The sequence below is a fragment of the Chaetodon trifascialis genome, chromosome 17, assembly GCF_039877785.1.
Source record: "Chaetodon trifascialis isolate fChaTrf1 chromosome 17, fChaTrf1.hap1, whole genome shotgun sequence".
NCBI classification, from domain to species: domain Eukaryota; kingdom Metazoa; phylum Chordata; class Actinopteri; order Chaetodontiformes; family Chaetodontidae; genus Chaetodon; species Chaetodon trifascialis.
Window position 1 is genome coordinate 23228790 of NC_092072.1, and position 15254 is coordinate 23244043.

General features: G+C 43.1%; 2 protein-coding genes, 1 long non-coding RNA gene and 5 other non-coding genes across 8 annotated transcripts in view; all 8 read right to left on the reverse strand.

Moving 5' to 3' along the window:
* The window catches only part of chtopa (chromatin target of PRMT1a), a 214866-nt gene that overhangs the window by 188751 nt on the left and 10861 nt on the right, over positions 1-15254 (reverse strand). The window lies entirely within an intron of this gene.
* On the reverse strand, positions 1517-4375 carry LOC139345838 (thioredoxin-interacting protein-like). Its single transcript, XM_070984689.1, has 6 exons — positions 3998-4375; positions 3521-3596; positions 3255-3402; positions 2700-3059; positions 2299-2601; positions 1517-2188 (listed from the first exon to the last, which is right to left on the reverse strand). Exons 1-6 carry the CDS (start codon positions 4251-4253, stop codon positions 2141-2143), a joined length of 1191 nt encoding a protein of 396 aa, XP_070840790.1. The 5' UTR covers positions 4254-4375; the 3' UTR covers positions 1517-2140.
* Positions 9409-15224, reverse strand: LOC139345913 (uncharacterized). Its single transcript, XR_011603227.1, has 9 exons — positions 15147-15224; positions 13946-14012; positions 13060-13087; positions 12837-12881; positions 12173-12234; positions 11678-11723; positions 10773-10831; positions 10006-10057; positions 9409-9689 (listed from the first exon to the last, which is right to left on the reverse strand). It is a non-coding gene; the product is annotated as an uncharacterized lncRNA (long non-coding RNA).
* On the reverse strand, positions 10581-10714 carry LOC139346442 (small nucleolar RNA SNORA18). The gene has a single exon (XR_011603268.1). It is a non-coding gene; the product is annotated as a small nucleolar RNA SNORA18 (small nucleolar RNA).
* LOC139346434 (small nucleolar RNA SNORA8) lies at positions 11480-11619 on the reverse strand. The gene has a single exon (XR_011603261.1). It is a non-coding gene; the product is annotated as a small nucleolar RNA SNORA8 (small nucleolar RNA).
* LOC139346443 (small nucleolar RNA SNORA18) lies at positions 11984-12117 on the reverse strand. The gene has a single exon (XR_011603269.1). It is a non-coding gene; the product is annotated as a small nucleolar RNA SNORA18 (small nucleolar RNA).
* On the reverse strand, positions 12467-12604 carry LOC139346435 (small nucleolar RNA SNORA8). Its single transcript, XR_011603262.1, has one exon. It is a non-coding gene; the product is annotated as a small nucleolar RNA SNORA8 (small nucleolar RNA).
* LOC139346431 (small nucleolar RNA Z40) lies at positions 12952-13023 on the reverse strand. Its single transcript, XR_011603258.1, has one exon. It is a non-coding gene; the product is annotated as a small nucleolar RNA Z40 (small nucleolar RNA).

Sequence of the window (15254 nt, forward strand, 5' to 3'; positions counted from 1 at the left end):
CTTTCTAAAAGGGTAATCAAAATTGTTCCGAACTGTTCATTTCATAATAGTAATCCTCACTTGCATTAATCGTAACTGACAACTTATTTAGCCATGCAACTACCTTTCATGAACAGCAACAACTAAGCACACTATCCAGACCAATTCATTACCCATGAGTCTTGGTACTCAATGACACCTCCACCTCAGAGCTCCGTTGCTAGCTGGCCTAACAGCTGCCAAATGACCAACAGCCTGTAGACAGAAAGCTCCCCTCTCATTCAAAGTTATTTTCTTGATTACATAGATGAAGCAAGCATGAAACACTGGGCAGTCAGCATGCACCATGCAAAAACAGTTCTGGTTGTCTGTAATGTGTGTGGGCTGCAGGCAGAGATGCTGGGGGCTAGAGGGGTTGGAGTGTGTTTTGATGTCTTCTATCTGCCTGTGAATTTTATTTGGTCAATGCATGGGCATTTGACATGACGCTCATTCGCTTCACTGTTGCTTGTAACTTGTAACCACATCCATACACTACTGTATCTAAGTCTCAATAAAAACTAGATCACAAAAGACCCCAGATTATTCGACAGTATGTGGAGGCTTGTGCATTCTAATACATAGAAAGAAGTCCTTTGTTCAAATTACTATGCAGATCTTGAACAAGTTTATTCTGATAAATACTTCAAATATTATCACTTATAACCCAGTAACTCCTGATAATTAGTGAAATGTGAGAATCAGCAAAGTGAAAAACGTTTTGTTGCCTCAGTGGACACTCCATTAGTAGACAGACAGATGCAGAGATCATGATAGTCTGGTCTGAGGTCTGTACAAAACATTAGTGACGCCAAATATGTCTAGGCCTCTATAACCACCAGTGGGGTCATAACACTGATTCAGACCACAATATAATAATGGTTCACGCAATGACGTCACTCTCTCCAGACTCTGATGGAGATCACCTGCCTTTCCTCTGCTGGCCCTACAGAGAAGGCTGAACCTAAACTTTGATTAACAGACCAGAACTTAATGGCTGAGATCTTAAACTAAGGTTAGAAAGGAAATGCAGACACGCTGAGTATTTTCAATATTTCTTTAATAAAAAACAAACCCATGGGGTTTCATACAAAAAATACTTCTTACTTTTTAAGTATCAAGGATGCATTACAAACATTCTTTCTCACAGATCAGTCTTGAACAGTGATTTTCTTTGCGTCCTTAAAGAACGGAAATTGTGAAACCACCAAAGTGTTGATGTCACAGTGAAATGTTGTCTAGGACAACTGCAGATCAGACACAATGATTGTCCGCACATACCAGGTGTTCCATGATAATGGAGTGTGTATGTTGAATGGATCATGTTTGGCACCTGAAGTGTCAAGCTAATCACTAAAGTGGAATTTGGAAATCAAATGTGAGGTTCCAACAAGTTGAGTGTTTTACTTAGAAAAAATTCACTCTCCACATCAAAAACACTGTTCAAACAAAACAAACTCTTGTAGGCAGTAGTAGAGCAAAATGCATTGATCAAAAGTGCAATAAAATAAAAGGAATAAACCACATTTTTTCAAACATTGGTACATAATATCATGGATGCTGCATGAAGTTCTATTAGCATCAAAGAAAGATTATTCTACATGCTGTGTAGCTCAAAGGAGACAATACTCCTGCCACATTGAAACGCAAACTAACTGGACTTAACAAAATGATGGTTCCTCTAGTGAAATCCCTTACAAATACAGGGTTTAACTGGAATGACAAAGCATCATGAGGAGAAGACTAGCCCCAAAAAAGTAAAGATGTCACAGGAGGCTGGGGGCTGACTCATACAATGCTTGGCCCCAACAGCAAAGTCATAAAGTGACTGTGAATGGACAGTGAGAGCCTGACAGTCAAAGTCTCTGGAAGGGACAGCTTATTCAGAAATGACCTCCAGGTCCATGACCTGAAGCGCACCAGGAGGAAGACTCAAGATCAGCATAAGTGATGAAATGCAGTGAAATAACAGGCAAAAGTCTTTCTGTCCATCTCCACAGTCCTGGCATTTCTTCTCCATCCAACACATCTCCTCTGGAGTTTGGACCTTCTGGTCCCTTTAAGTGCCTTAGATGAATGGTCCCTGAGAGCTGGACCACAGTTCTAGAATCCCTGCTGGACTTCAGCAGACCGGCAGCATGCGAGCGTTGCCATTGTACTCCTCTTCAGCCTGGAAAAAAAGTATACTGTTATTAGATAGCTGATCCGCAAAAGGCAATTTCTTATTAGCTTGGCAGAAAGTAGAGTCACTTATTGAAACAACCAGATAATGAAAGCTACCTCAGTGTATGCCGGAGGTGCTGGGAACTGGAAGGCTGGGACGTTCATGAAGATGGGGCTGTCGTCACCGTCAAAGTCATCCAGGAGCGGCGTGAGCGGCTGGTCCAGGCGACAGTCGCGGGTGATGTCAGTGTAGCTGGGAGGCTCAGAGGGCATTCTAAGGGACACCCAGCTCTGGGAGGCGTTGCTGACCGAACCTTCCTGGCTGCTCACACTGTTGCTACGGCTGCCCAGACCAGCTGTCCCAATAACCAGAGGCAGCTCCAGGATCAGCTTCTCACTACCAGGAATGTGGATGTAGATCTGGCAAAACAAACATGAACACGTACATTAACACTGATTCTCAATGATCAAGACAACCAAAGCACTCTGCCTACATGATTACATAACTGAAGGCTTACCATTAGGGCGTACTCCACGCGGATGATGTTGCAGCCCAGCATGGATGGTTTGATCTTTGGCACCCTGATGGTCTTTCCCTGCCAAGCATCACACATGCCAGAGATGATGTGGTTTCCACGCACTGAGGACAGCTTCTGACGGAACACCTTGGTGCGGCCGTTGGCCTGGTAGGTGTGTTTGGCGATGATGGCAGCCTTGGGCACGACAATCCGGGAGCAGGTATTCTCAAACTTGGCATTGATGCAGATGTCTTCGCCTTCGCAGAAGCCACGCCGGTCAATTTTTACATTCAGTGACACCTGGCCATCAGGAATGAACATGCAGGTGACTTTCTTCTCCTTCATGCCACCTGTGGGAGACTAAGGAGACACAGGAAGGTTAGACGAAACTCATCTGGAGACTCTGTGTCAAACTCAAACATGGCTGTGACATCACTATATACTTACGGACACAAAAGAGCTCAGTATGTCTGACTGTATACGCCAGAATATGCAGAGCATATTCATCTTACAAACACCCTGAATATTCCTCTTGACCAGTCTCAGGTAACTCACCAGCAGGTCTGGGGTGTTGACGTCCAGAGGCTCCTCCACCTCAAAGGGTTTCTTGCACTCCAGCGTGGGCTGATGTGGCCTCTCCATCAGGGCTTTCACATAGTAATGCACATAACCAAACTTCCCCTTGTATGACGACACCAGCTGCCTGTGACAACACAAGTGAGGAATATTAAAGCCAGAACTATTCTATAAAATACAGCTCAATTACAAGCCATATACGCCAAAATGATGTGATGGTGTTGAATTGAGAGAGGCTGTCTTACCCTTGCTGAGGGAGCTCAAATCCAAAGCTGTACTCGTATTTGTTGCCAGGCCTCAAGACGACTGACCCATCCGCATCTAGACAGAGAAAGTCAGGTGTACTTCATCAATGACATGTTTATTCATTTATTGTGTGAAAAAGCTGCCTGAGCTGGACTTGACTACTATCCCCTGTTGGCTGGATGGCACTTCATGACTCAACTTGGGAGAATAATTGTCCACATGTCAACTCCACGAGACTTCACCTGGTCCACCCATTCCTCGTTATCAAGGACTAAATTCACTCTGATCTAAAAACTAGGAGCAGTAAAACCACTGAAACGATCTTTCCTGACAACATTGACGAGTTACGATAAGCGACGAATTCATGCACACAGGCAAACGTTTTCTCGTCCTGCTAACTTGTTAAAGAAGTTGAATTAAGTTGACCGCGGCGATGTCTAAGTGTACTGGGTGATGTGTAAAAGAAGCGTCCGTACCTGTGGGCTGCTCGTCCAGCCGCAGGACCTCTTCATATCTGAGGTACTCAGCCTCCTGTCGGCACCGCTGCTTGCCTTTAGCGTACTCCACCTTGGCGCAGCCCAGACCCAGAACCTTCATCGCGGACACACGCGTCACCTCGTTCACCTCCACTTGTACCCGGCCAGACACCTTGTCCCCGCCGCAGTAAAAAGTCTTGCTGGGGTCCGTAAAGACAATTTGAAAGGTTTTCACTCTCTTCGTCATAGCCACCATGATCGCGTCTTTCGGATATCCAACGAAAGTACAAAACCTGATATCAAATGTGTTTAACTGCTGTTCGACTGAACCGCTAGTGAGCGATTGATCGACACAGGAAGCACCAGCTTCCACCTGAATCTGCTGTAAACAAAGAGAACACGGCAGGTTTTATATGAAGAGCAAGAGCCAGCAGCATGGCTCAACGCGTGCACACCGCTCCCATTGGTGGAAAAACTTTGTTTGTGTCAGCTCTAGCCAATCAGTGCTCGAAAGCGACGCGTGGACACGGCGTGGCTAAGAGGATGTACAGCGTGTTCCCCCGACGTGAGCACAGGAAGTGGAAGGTGGGCACAGAAACTAGAACATTTGTGGTAAACAACTGAAAAGCAGGGAAAGGTTGGTATGGACATGAGCGTCGATGTGATAATGAGTCATTAAAGTGTGTCATTATCACAGTCTAGTCAGTTTCTGAACACTTTCATCAGGGTTGTGTTGGAAGTGCAGCAAGCACATGCACACTTAAAACACAGTGAGACGACAAGTAAAGAGAAAGGAACACATACTGTGTTGACAAAATACAGCGTGGGTGTTGGCGACCGTATGAAACTGAAGTTGGTACAGTTTTTACTATGAATATAATACACAAAATAAGTACAATTGATATGTATGTGAACATTTTTCTGCCTTTATTGGAGATTTGACAGTGACAACATGACAGGGACCGCAGGCAGAGACGTGGGGACAGTCCCCCTTCAGACTCACACGGACGGACGGTTTGGGTTCATGGTCATCACTTTAACCTGGAGAAAATGTGTTTGTATGTTTGTTTGTGTATTCAGGTTTTTTGTTTGTTTGTCTTTCACCTCTGACATGATACGTTTTCGGATTTTAAGACGCTGGGTTTACTGTGTGGATGTTTCAGACTCTATTAGAGACACTACCTGCAGATATTCCGTATACTTCATACCATGAACTTTTGCACATTCCCTTGTTAATACCTTACACAGTCCAGCACAAAACTGCACAGCTCCTTCATTTTGTCCATATTGTATATGTTTTTATTTCATTGTCTATTTTCTATTTATGCTTCTTGACTTGCAGTATTTGCTTTTTGTCATTCTTCATATGTTCTAGTATAGACCTACTGTTTTGCACCAAAACATCAAGGCTAATTCTTTGTTGTTGAAAACCTTGCAACTAATATATTAGCCAACTGTATCCCATAACAGGTGTTCATATGCAGCTATGCTACATTAGTAAAACACATTTTGTGTATTGCACAGAATGTTCATTTTGGATTACTCCTGGAAATCTTTCACTGCCAACACTTTTCATTTACGTACTCCAAATATTCACACATGATAATTAATATGTAGTTAAGGTACACTTCAACTGTATCTTTAAGCAACCATATTGGCCTGGTTAAGTATAGTGACGGTTATGGTTAAATGATGAAAGTTTCAAGCTTGACAGTTGGAACAACACAAGCTAGATCTTTCTGTGATTCAGTCATCCATGCTGACCTCAACATTGAGCTGGACAGTTCATTCATGACGTTGGAAAGAGCAACAGACAAAATGATTAGCAGTATGGGATGTGAAAGTGGGCTTTTGGTATTAAAGGCAAACATTTATATGACTGAAGTACTGCAGCTCAGATGGCTCCAAGCTCACTGTGTGTCAACTGGTTGTGCTAATTCAGTTGAAATTTTCTGTGGGAATATGCACCACTGAAGCACACTATCAAATGGCCTTGAAGTGGATTCTTCTTTATTACCTGATCTTCCACACAGCTCATCTGGGGCCAGGCATAGAAAAACTGTACTGCACAGAGTGGCAGGAATGGGGTGTTCAAAGGGATGAAGGAGCTCATTTTTGCCCCAGGTTCTAATTAAGTAATGAAAAGTGAATGGGTGCATCAGAAAACCTGAATGCAGCGAAATATTTGAGTTTGAATTCCAAAAAATTACAAAAGGTAGAGTAAAAGGATAACAAACACATATACTCTATACTGCATATACAGTACAGCCATGCACAAAGTAACAATAATCAAAGGTAACTAGCTTACGTTTGTACATGTTGTATGTGTGAGCTGAACATTTTAAGATAGAATTTCTCGCAGAGCTGTGGTCTTGGAATGCATTATATAGACAACCGTCTTTGTTATTTTGTCCATCCCAATGAGGGTTGGGGGATTGTAGCGTGCTTTCACAAGCACAGCAGTTACATGCAGAACATTTTGAAATACAGCGTCGTCACAGAATTTCATGAGTAGAACTCCTGTTGTCTTGAGAACTGGATGCAGTGTTACAACATGGAGCTTCATTCATTCCAGAGGAAGGTCTTGGTCCAGAAGACATGAACATCAGTCTGTCTGTAGCTCTGCCTGGCCGACTGAACACACACACCAATAGCAAAACAAAATGATTTTACTTCCTACTTTTGCAGCTGTAATGCGGGTCACAGGTCAGATGATACCATATACACAGTGTCATGTGACCTGCATAGCCCACTGTGAGATCACATTGTTCCCCTCTGTGAACTTTCACCGACTTTTTTAGATGCCATTTTACCATCCAAAGAATTTTCCCTCATGAATCCTTTAAAGGAACACTCCACCCAAGTGAATGATGAGGATGAATCATGCCTGCCCGGATGGATTGCTGATTGAGCCTGGAGCCATAGCCTGTGTATGAAGTGACAGTAAATTTCTTTGAAACGATGATAAAAAGATGTCCAGTGATGTGCTCAGGAGCCAGTGACCAAACAACAGGAAGTCAGACCAACGAATGAGACGATGACAGAAAAAGGAAAAATCTGAATAAATGACTGGAGTGATGTAACAGATTCAGATGCTTCCACATGTAGTACATAAACTCCTCATTACAAAGATGAATCCACATTTGAGAGCTCAGTGGTCCAAAGACCACCAGTACTGGTCTACAGAGATGTGAAAAAAAATGTCAGCCTTCACCATATGGACATGTTTGGCATACACCAAGAGAACGGTACAGGTTCAACACTGTGGGGGCCCGTTGTCCCTTTAAAGGCAAGGTTCACTGTAGATCTACACAAGCTTGTTCTGAGTGGTCACCTTCATCCTGTGATGACACATTTCTACCTGATGGGAGTGGTCTCTTCCAAGATGACAATGTCCCCATCTTTCGGGCACAAAGGGTCACTGAATGGTTTGACAAGTATGAAAATGATGTGAATCATGCTATGCTATTTTCTTTCATTTATCACCTGTGCTACATGTCAAGACATACTGAGCATATTGATGCTCAGTACTCATACTCAAAAAGATTTCAGAATATTGGTCTTTACATGACATGACAGGATGGGAAAAGATGTTGCAACATTCTGTTGTGCCAGCCAATCAGAGAAGACTCTCCTTTTCAAGACATAGCATTTAAAGGACAACCATTACACAGGGGCCATGTCATTCTGCTAGTGTAAATATACTGCCACCTAGTGGTCAAGATGAGATGCTCCTACTGTAAACTTAGATCTGTGGTGTACCATCCCCCTCTACAGGACTGTGGGCACTTCAACAAAATGTCTTCAAACTATGGCCCAATCCCAAACCAGTCCCCATCACCTTACCAGCCAGACCACCTTCCCAAATGCCACCATCTACTTTCCGGTAATAAATTTTTCACAGCAATTGGACCACCACAAGCAGACCCTACTCACCAGACTCAACAACACAATAGCCTCCAAATACAACTTCATCCCAGAAATTAACCCCTTACTTTTTCAGACCTCCGCCGACAATATACATTGGACTGCCCAGGTGGCCGGGAGGATATTCAGGTACTGGAAAGAACACTTAAACTTCTAAAGGGAGAAAACTGTTCACCTCCCCAACACCCCTCTAACATAACTAATCTTTCTGCTGTTTTCTCCCCCACGGCCGCGCAGCTGGAGATATTAGAAAAAGGACTAAGAGAGATCAAAGATCCTTTGAGCCCCCGAGAGCCCGTGTCCCTCGGAGTGCTCCCCCAAGAGCACTGCGCCTTCATCCAAACCACTACCCCTCCGTTTGCGCGTTCACGCGCAGTTCCGCCATATTAAGGGCCGTCCCAAACCAATTATCACCGAGTGGAAGTGGCTTGTCAAGCCGTTAAATAGCGAGTCTGCACAGGTGCAGGCTCCCCGGTGTGTGCAGCGGAAATCACGTCCGGAAAATGGAAGAAACAACATTCAAATGTAAGTTCCGTTTACTTCTTCCAAGTATTTTAGATCAAACACACACATTTATATCCTTGACACTGACTTTAGGTTACATCTCAAACTAAATAGAACATGTGAAAGATCGCCAACAAATAACAGAAATTAAAAGGAGATTTGTGATTTGATTAGTCTTTATTTCGAACATATTAAAAAGATGATCACATTATCCCTAAAGCCGCATGTAGCAAACGCACAAATGCCTGCGTGCATAAATGAACGTCATCTATCTCATATTTAATGTTTTGAAATATTATGTGTTTACAGGGACAGTGGAGCACAGGCAACGCGTCTGTCCATTTCCACGACAACTGTTCTTTCCTATTTCCGGTAAGGTAGCGAGGGCATCCCACTCGTTTGGCTTCACTTTTATACCCTCCCCCTCAATCAGGAGTGCCCTCTGCAGCTGCAAATGTCACTCCATTCGAAGTGACACTTGGTAGTGAAGGGGCAGTGAGTAGGGACTGGTTTGAGATTGGGCCAATAATTAAGTAAACCCAAAACAAGTGAGATCCCAACATTTATCATAGCTTTTCTAGCAAAGTGCCAATGACTTCCAATTACTGATTAATAACTTACTCTATCCTGTATGAACTTCAGAATATGTTATGACTGACATGGCTCTTGATATGGCTGAATGCCTCATTTTCATAAGCAGCAGTTAAGTCCAGTATTGCAGTATTTGGACCCAGGCATTATGTTAGTTTTACAGTTCCTCACTCTAGACTATGGCAGGTGGACACTGCAGACCCTGTAGAAATGCTGACCTGCTGATTCCCTTTCCACTGTTGGCCTACCATGTGGCAAAAATCAGAAGCAGAAGGAAACTATAAAACTAGTAAAACTAGTATACTAACATCCTTTCCACATGGCATGAAGGCAACTTTTTAAATTCTCATTTGTTCACAGATATTAAGAGACTACAACTGAGCAGTGTTATGGTCTTACTGATATTTTATTTGTTGTTTAGTACATTGCACAATCCAGAATCCACAAAAAAAGCTTGCAACACTGTAAAATGTAAACATGAACAGAAAGCAATCATTTACAAAATTTTGAGTTGCAGAAAAAAAGACAAGGCACAATCTGATGCAGTGAACACACACTTAACAAGTTCTGTCATTTGCAGAAGTGATTCATTTTATGCTAAAGCAGGTGACTGCAGAGTCAAGTGCTGGCAGCTGTGTTCTCAGCTGGTCGCTGCATCAGTCTGCTGCTCCTGAAAACAAAGGAAGCAAAGGTTCAGCTGACTCAAAAGTATATTTTATCTAAAAAGGTGTAGGTCCACCAATTCATCACTTTATTTGACAATCATACAGATGGCCACATATTAGGTTTACAGATGGCACCACAAAACTGGCAGAAAAGCAAAGGAAGGTCTGTTCCCAACAGGTCTTCTCAGCAGGCTGCTGGAGAAGCCCACTGGGATGATTTTTGTTTTCTGGTCAAGTCCACAGCAAGTCAGGAACAGACAATCCTGAAAGCCTTGGTATATGACCAAAACTGAACACAAGAGGCCAACAGGCATTGCTTACAGGGAAAGGCTGTGGACAGGCCTCTTCATGTCTCCAGGATCGTTTCAGGAGTCTGAAATAAGAGAAATTAAATTATTCCAGTCATCCAATTCCCTTATTCCAGCACAACTGATCAGTTCACTCTTTAATCTTTCCTTGGTCATTGCAAAAGTGTCATTCCAATTTCTCTGTGTGAGCATGTTCATCTGCACAGTCTGTTAGACCATAAAAAAAAAAGAAAATAATCCATCTCCCTGCTGATACCATATTTTTCCTCAGTTAGTACTTTCAACCGCTGACGATCAACTCATATGTACAAAAATGTGCCATTGTTTGGCAATGTAGAGAACAGTGAACAGAACAGGTTTGCTGCATAGAAACTGTACAGTTTGGATAGAATTCTAAGGGGAACTGTTTTTTTTATTCACTTCTTTCATTCTCCTTTTTCTTAAAGCATCATTGTGCACCAGAGAACAGTGAGAGTTCTGTCTTGATCAATATTATTTGTCAAACACCAAGCTCACCATGGTGATGTGATTGACAGGTATGTTACTGAGGGGGCCCTGCCTCCAAATACTGTCACCTCACTGTTCATCATGTGTTCTGCAGAAATATCCCACAATGCTCATGGCAGTGAACATGTGGGTAAAGCGAAACTACAGATTTACTGTTTGAGGCATTTCCAACGACACGGCCCTACAGTTAAAGGCCTGTCGGGATAGACCTCAGCTTTCACTGCAGACACCACTTATCCAATCATTACCCACAACTTTTAGTCCAACACTCACCTTTGTTGTTGAACCCTGCTGGGGTCTGCAATGAGGAGATCCTCTGCTGCAGCAGAAACCTGGAGAACATGAGCAGTTTATTAGTGCACCAGTTCATTCACATGGATCATTTCTGACATATGAGAGCCATTTGGACAGACTTCAGCAGGGTCTTTCTTCCCCAAAAACTTTGCCTGCAGATTTGTAAATCTAAAACACCATCTTGGTGTCTCAGTGTGTATGTAAACAGCTTTTCCCAATAAAATGGCACAAGTTGCTAATAGAGTGTCAGGGGCTGTCTGATCTTCAACCTTCTGTGATCTTTAAATTTAAATGCCAGTATCGCTGAATACACAGCAGAGCTCTAGTCAGTAACCTGGATTGATGCCCATTTTGTCACACATTGTCACAATTACAAATTAATGATTTGTATCACCACAGCATAGCAGCTTGGACTGACTGTTGGTTAACATGAAGTGTGTATAGGCTGCGATTAAATACTCCATTGTCTCACAAAGAATATGGATATGACAATGTTTTGGTAAATTTGGCTGTTTCAAAACAGTGACAGTGACCGGAGAGCAGGAGGAGCGGTCATATGGCAGAGAAAGGAGCTGAATCTGCAGCAGCTCAGTTACAGGTGGCTGCTCTGTGGATAAAGATCGACCACAACCAAGACGTTTTCACACAAAAATAGCATTTTACATTTAGATGGCTTTAAAGATGCTGAGTGTGTTTCAACAAATATACCAGGACTCCGAGCACAGGCAGCATGGAGACCAACGATGCCAGATGTTGAGTTTGTCTAGCACTGACTTTTGAACAAACCAGCTGATGGACCAACTGGCTGCAGATACCACACAGTGCTGTGATTGTGTTCATCAATCATTGGACAGATGCTGGGATGGCAGAGACAAACCACTTACTGCTGTTTCAGTTCCTGACAGTCTCATGTCCTGCCATCATCACGACCTAAAGACAAATGACAACTTTCAGTAAGAGAAGGAATTACACAGCTAAACAACAACAGTAACAAAAACACCCCAAAACAGACAAGCTCAATCTCATGGCCTTAATATCTTGGTTGCTCACTGATGCCGTTTAACCGTAAACAATTAATCAAAAGAATTCTTCAAATTCTGTTCATTGTCAAACACCACCATGGTGATGTGATTGACAGGTATGTTACTGAGGGGGCCCTGCCTCAAAATACTGTCACCTCACTGTTCATCATGTGTTCTGCAGAAATATCCCACAATGCTCATGGCAGTGAACATGTGGGTAAAGCGAAACTACAGATTTACTGTTTGAGGCATTTCCAACGACACGGCCCTACAGTTAAAGGCCTGTCGGGATAGACCTCAGCTTTCACTGCAGACACCACTTATCCAATCATTACCCACAACTTTTAGTTGACTCACCTTTGTTGTTGAACCCTGCTGGGGTCTGCAACGAAGAGACCATCCTCTGCTGCAGCAGAAACCTGGAGTTAGGCAGGAGGAAGGGAGGGAGAGAAAACTCTGTTCAGAAGACCAGAAGCACTGCTGCTTATTGGTGCAGGGACACTTTCCTTAATGTGCATGTAAAAAGCATCCAACAGTGGTTCACTTGTGATGTTTGTCCTGAGTAATTACAACAGTGACTACTCAGAGACTCACTACAGGACTGTGGGTTTTGCAGACATTTTCTGTCTGAATATAGGAAGGCAGCAATCTGTGTGTTTCAACAAATATACCAGGACTCTGAGCACAGGCAGCATGGAGACCAACGATGCCAGATGTTGAGTTTGTCTAGCACTGACTTTTGAACAAACCAGCTGATGGACCAACTGGCTGCAGATACCACACAGTGCTGTGATTGTAAACTAGTCTGTTACTTGTTTTCTCTTTATCCACTGACTGTCCGGCATGTTGTACAGATCAGTGACGCTACACGATGGGTGTTCTCTACCGATCATCACATCTGTCCATTTATAGCAGCCACCTGCTGGCGCTCCGCTTTATGTAAATCAGATGTAACAAAAAATATTTATCACTTTTATTTCTCCATTCACATTACCTGTCACTAAACACCCTCTGTACTTACATCATGTTTTTACACCAGTGCTCATGACAAGGACGGTGACAAAACCTGCAGGAGGCAGAATGAGTGTGAGAATGTGTTTCCAGAACCATAAACATATTCAGTTATCAGTGCTGCGTGCTGTTCAGAGAGGCATCTGTCACTCACACTTCAGAGCAGTTGAACATATTTAGCCAATCATCATAACACTTAATCAGCAATAGATGTATTGTGTAATGCAGCTTACCCAGCTGGCCTGAGGTCTTCTCCAGCACCTGTCAGACACAGGACAGTTTAAATTCACTTCAACCAGGAAACATATTGTTAGATAACTTGCAATATCTAACAGCTGTCAGTTCTCATTAGTAACACTGCTGCAGTGTCAACAGCAGTGGGTTGCAAGAGAAATAGTTGCTCTGTGCACTGTATGAGCTCTGTGGCCCACCTGACAGGACCAGAGCTCATACTGTGCCAACAAACAAGGACAGTATATCCATCATATCTATTGTCAGAGTTCTGCTTAGTTTCCACTGTTCAATTCACACTTTTTGTTGAGTTCTTTGAAGTAAATTGGGGCTGTGATTAGTAGATGATACTAAATGCAGATCTCAGGTACTCTTAGCAGTTGTGAGTGGTGTTGTCAACTGGGATTGACCAAGCAGATGTAACATCACAAGAAGGTGTGACCCCGACATGTGGCACACATGGTCCTTTAGATTTCCATGTATTTAAATTGTCAGTTTTTTTAAAATGCAGTGGAAAAGCAGAAACTCCTTGAGCAAAAACTGAAAGCCCTAAATTACAGGTTGCTCTGTCCCTGCAGTGGAACAGAAAAAGTACAATAGATAGGGGCTCCCGCAGGTTCTGAGGTCTAATTTGAAGTGGTTCAGACAGACCATAACAGGAACATTCAATAACAGACAATAACAAAGATGAAGCACACACACAGATCAGTAACTATGTTCAATGATATACAAATATACATCATACATACGCATACCCATCAAAGAGAGATCTGGCAATCTGTCCATATCTACTCAGGAGAACAATGCACTACTGTATGTATCATGTTTCCATCCTCTCCAGTCTTGGCCCAAATGACTACACTCAAAAGGATTAGAGAAAATACTAACCTCAGGAGCCACAGAGGCAGTACAAACTGTTGCATCGCTTCTCTCCATCTGTTCTCTCCAAGGACATCTGCAAAAGACAGGTTGGTTTTCATGTTAAGGATTCACTTTCCCTAGAAGCATCATATATCTGAGTTAGGAGCGATACATTTTTTCAGGGTATTTCATGCCTTTTCTAAAAACAAATGTGTCAGGCCTCATTGTCACCATTCAGCAACCAACAGTGCAGAGGTGAAAGCAAAACCTGATGTTCTATTGCCACTGCTGTCCTGGGATCAGCCCACTGCACAGGACAACCCCATTAACGAGTCCGCACTGTGGCACAGTGGCGTGACTTGCGCATGAAAAAAAAAACCAAAAACAAAAAACCGAGATTACGACATAATTGGCATGTGAATTGTGCCGACAGTAACTGATATTAGGCTTGGGATTGTCTGGCCTCTCTGAGGATATTCAGACTGTATAGCACACGCACATCCTGCCGCCTGGACACTCCGCGTGGACCTTTTTCACGGCAGACATTTTGACTCGTCATAGCGGGAAAAGCACATGTAAAACAAATTTCGTTCACAATGACTCATTTCCATGAAGTAACCCATGCCAGTGAGACAGCATGCACAATACCAGTACCCTGGAGGTAGCTCACCTAAATGGAATGCAGTCGGTTTCAATGTATTAATCACCCACACCTCTTTCCCTGCTGGGACGTACCAAAATGTCTGCTGGGAAACAGCTCTGTAGTGTTAGTGGTGATGATAATTAACCATTGACGTGCCCAAGTCTGTTTGCTCTTCCTTTAATCTTATCTGTATGCTCAACCAGTCATTTCCCTCAGTCATCTTTGTTACACCTCACATTAACCAGAACTAAAACACGTGTTCTATCGGGGAACAGACTTCGACTCAAGGCCTGCCCAACGAGTGCAGTTAACTCGATTAATTCATAATCGAAGCAAGTATCATCATAAACTCATGCACTCAAGACTGGACATAACATCAAATTTTTAAGGAAACCGATAGCCATTATAGCATCAAGCTAGCTAGCTAGCGGCTAGGTTATCATGCTTACTGCGTGGTGCCCAAAATGTGAGGACGTCACGTTGCAAATATTACATGAAAGCACATGTACTTAACCACGGCGACCGTGTGTGACGCTCGGTATGTCTAATAAGACTGCAGTTAATAACTCAATTATTTCTATTTACCTATGGTGTTTGCTTTCCGTCGAGTTCTCAGAGGACATAGCAGCACGAAAAGAGGAGTTTGGAACGTGTCGCAAAATTATTTATAGCATGCGTTACGTCAGTCGAAAC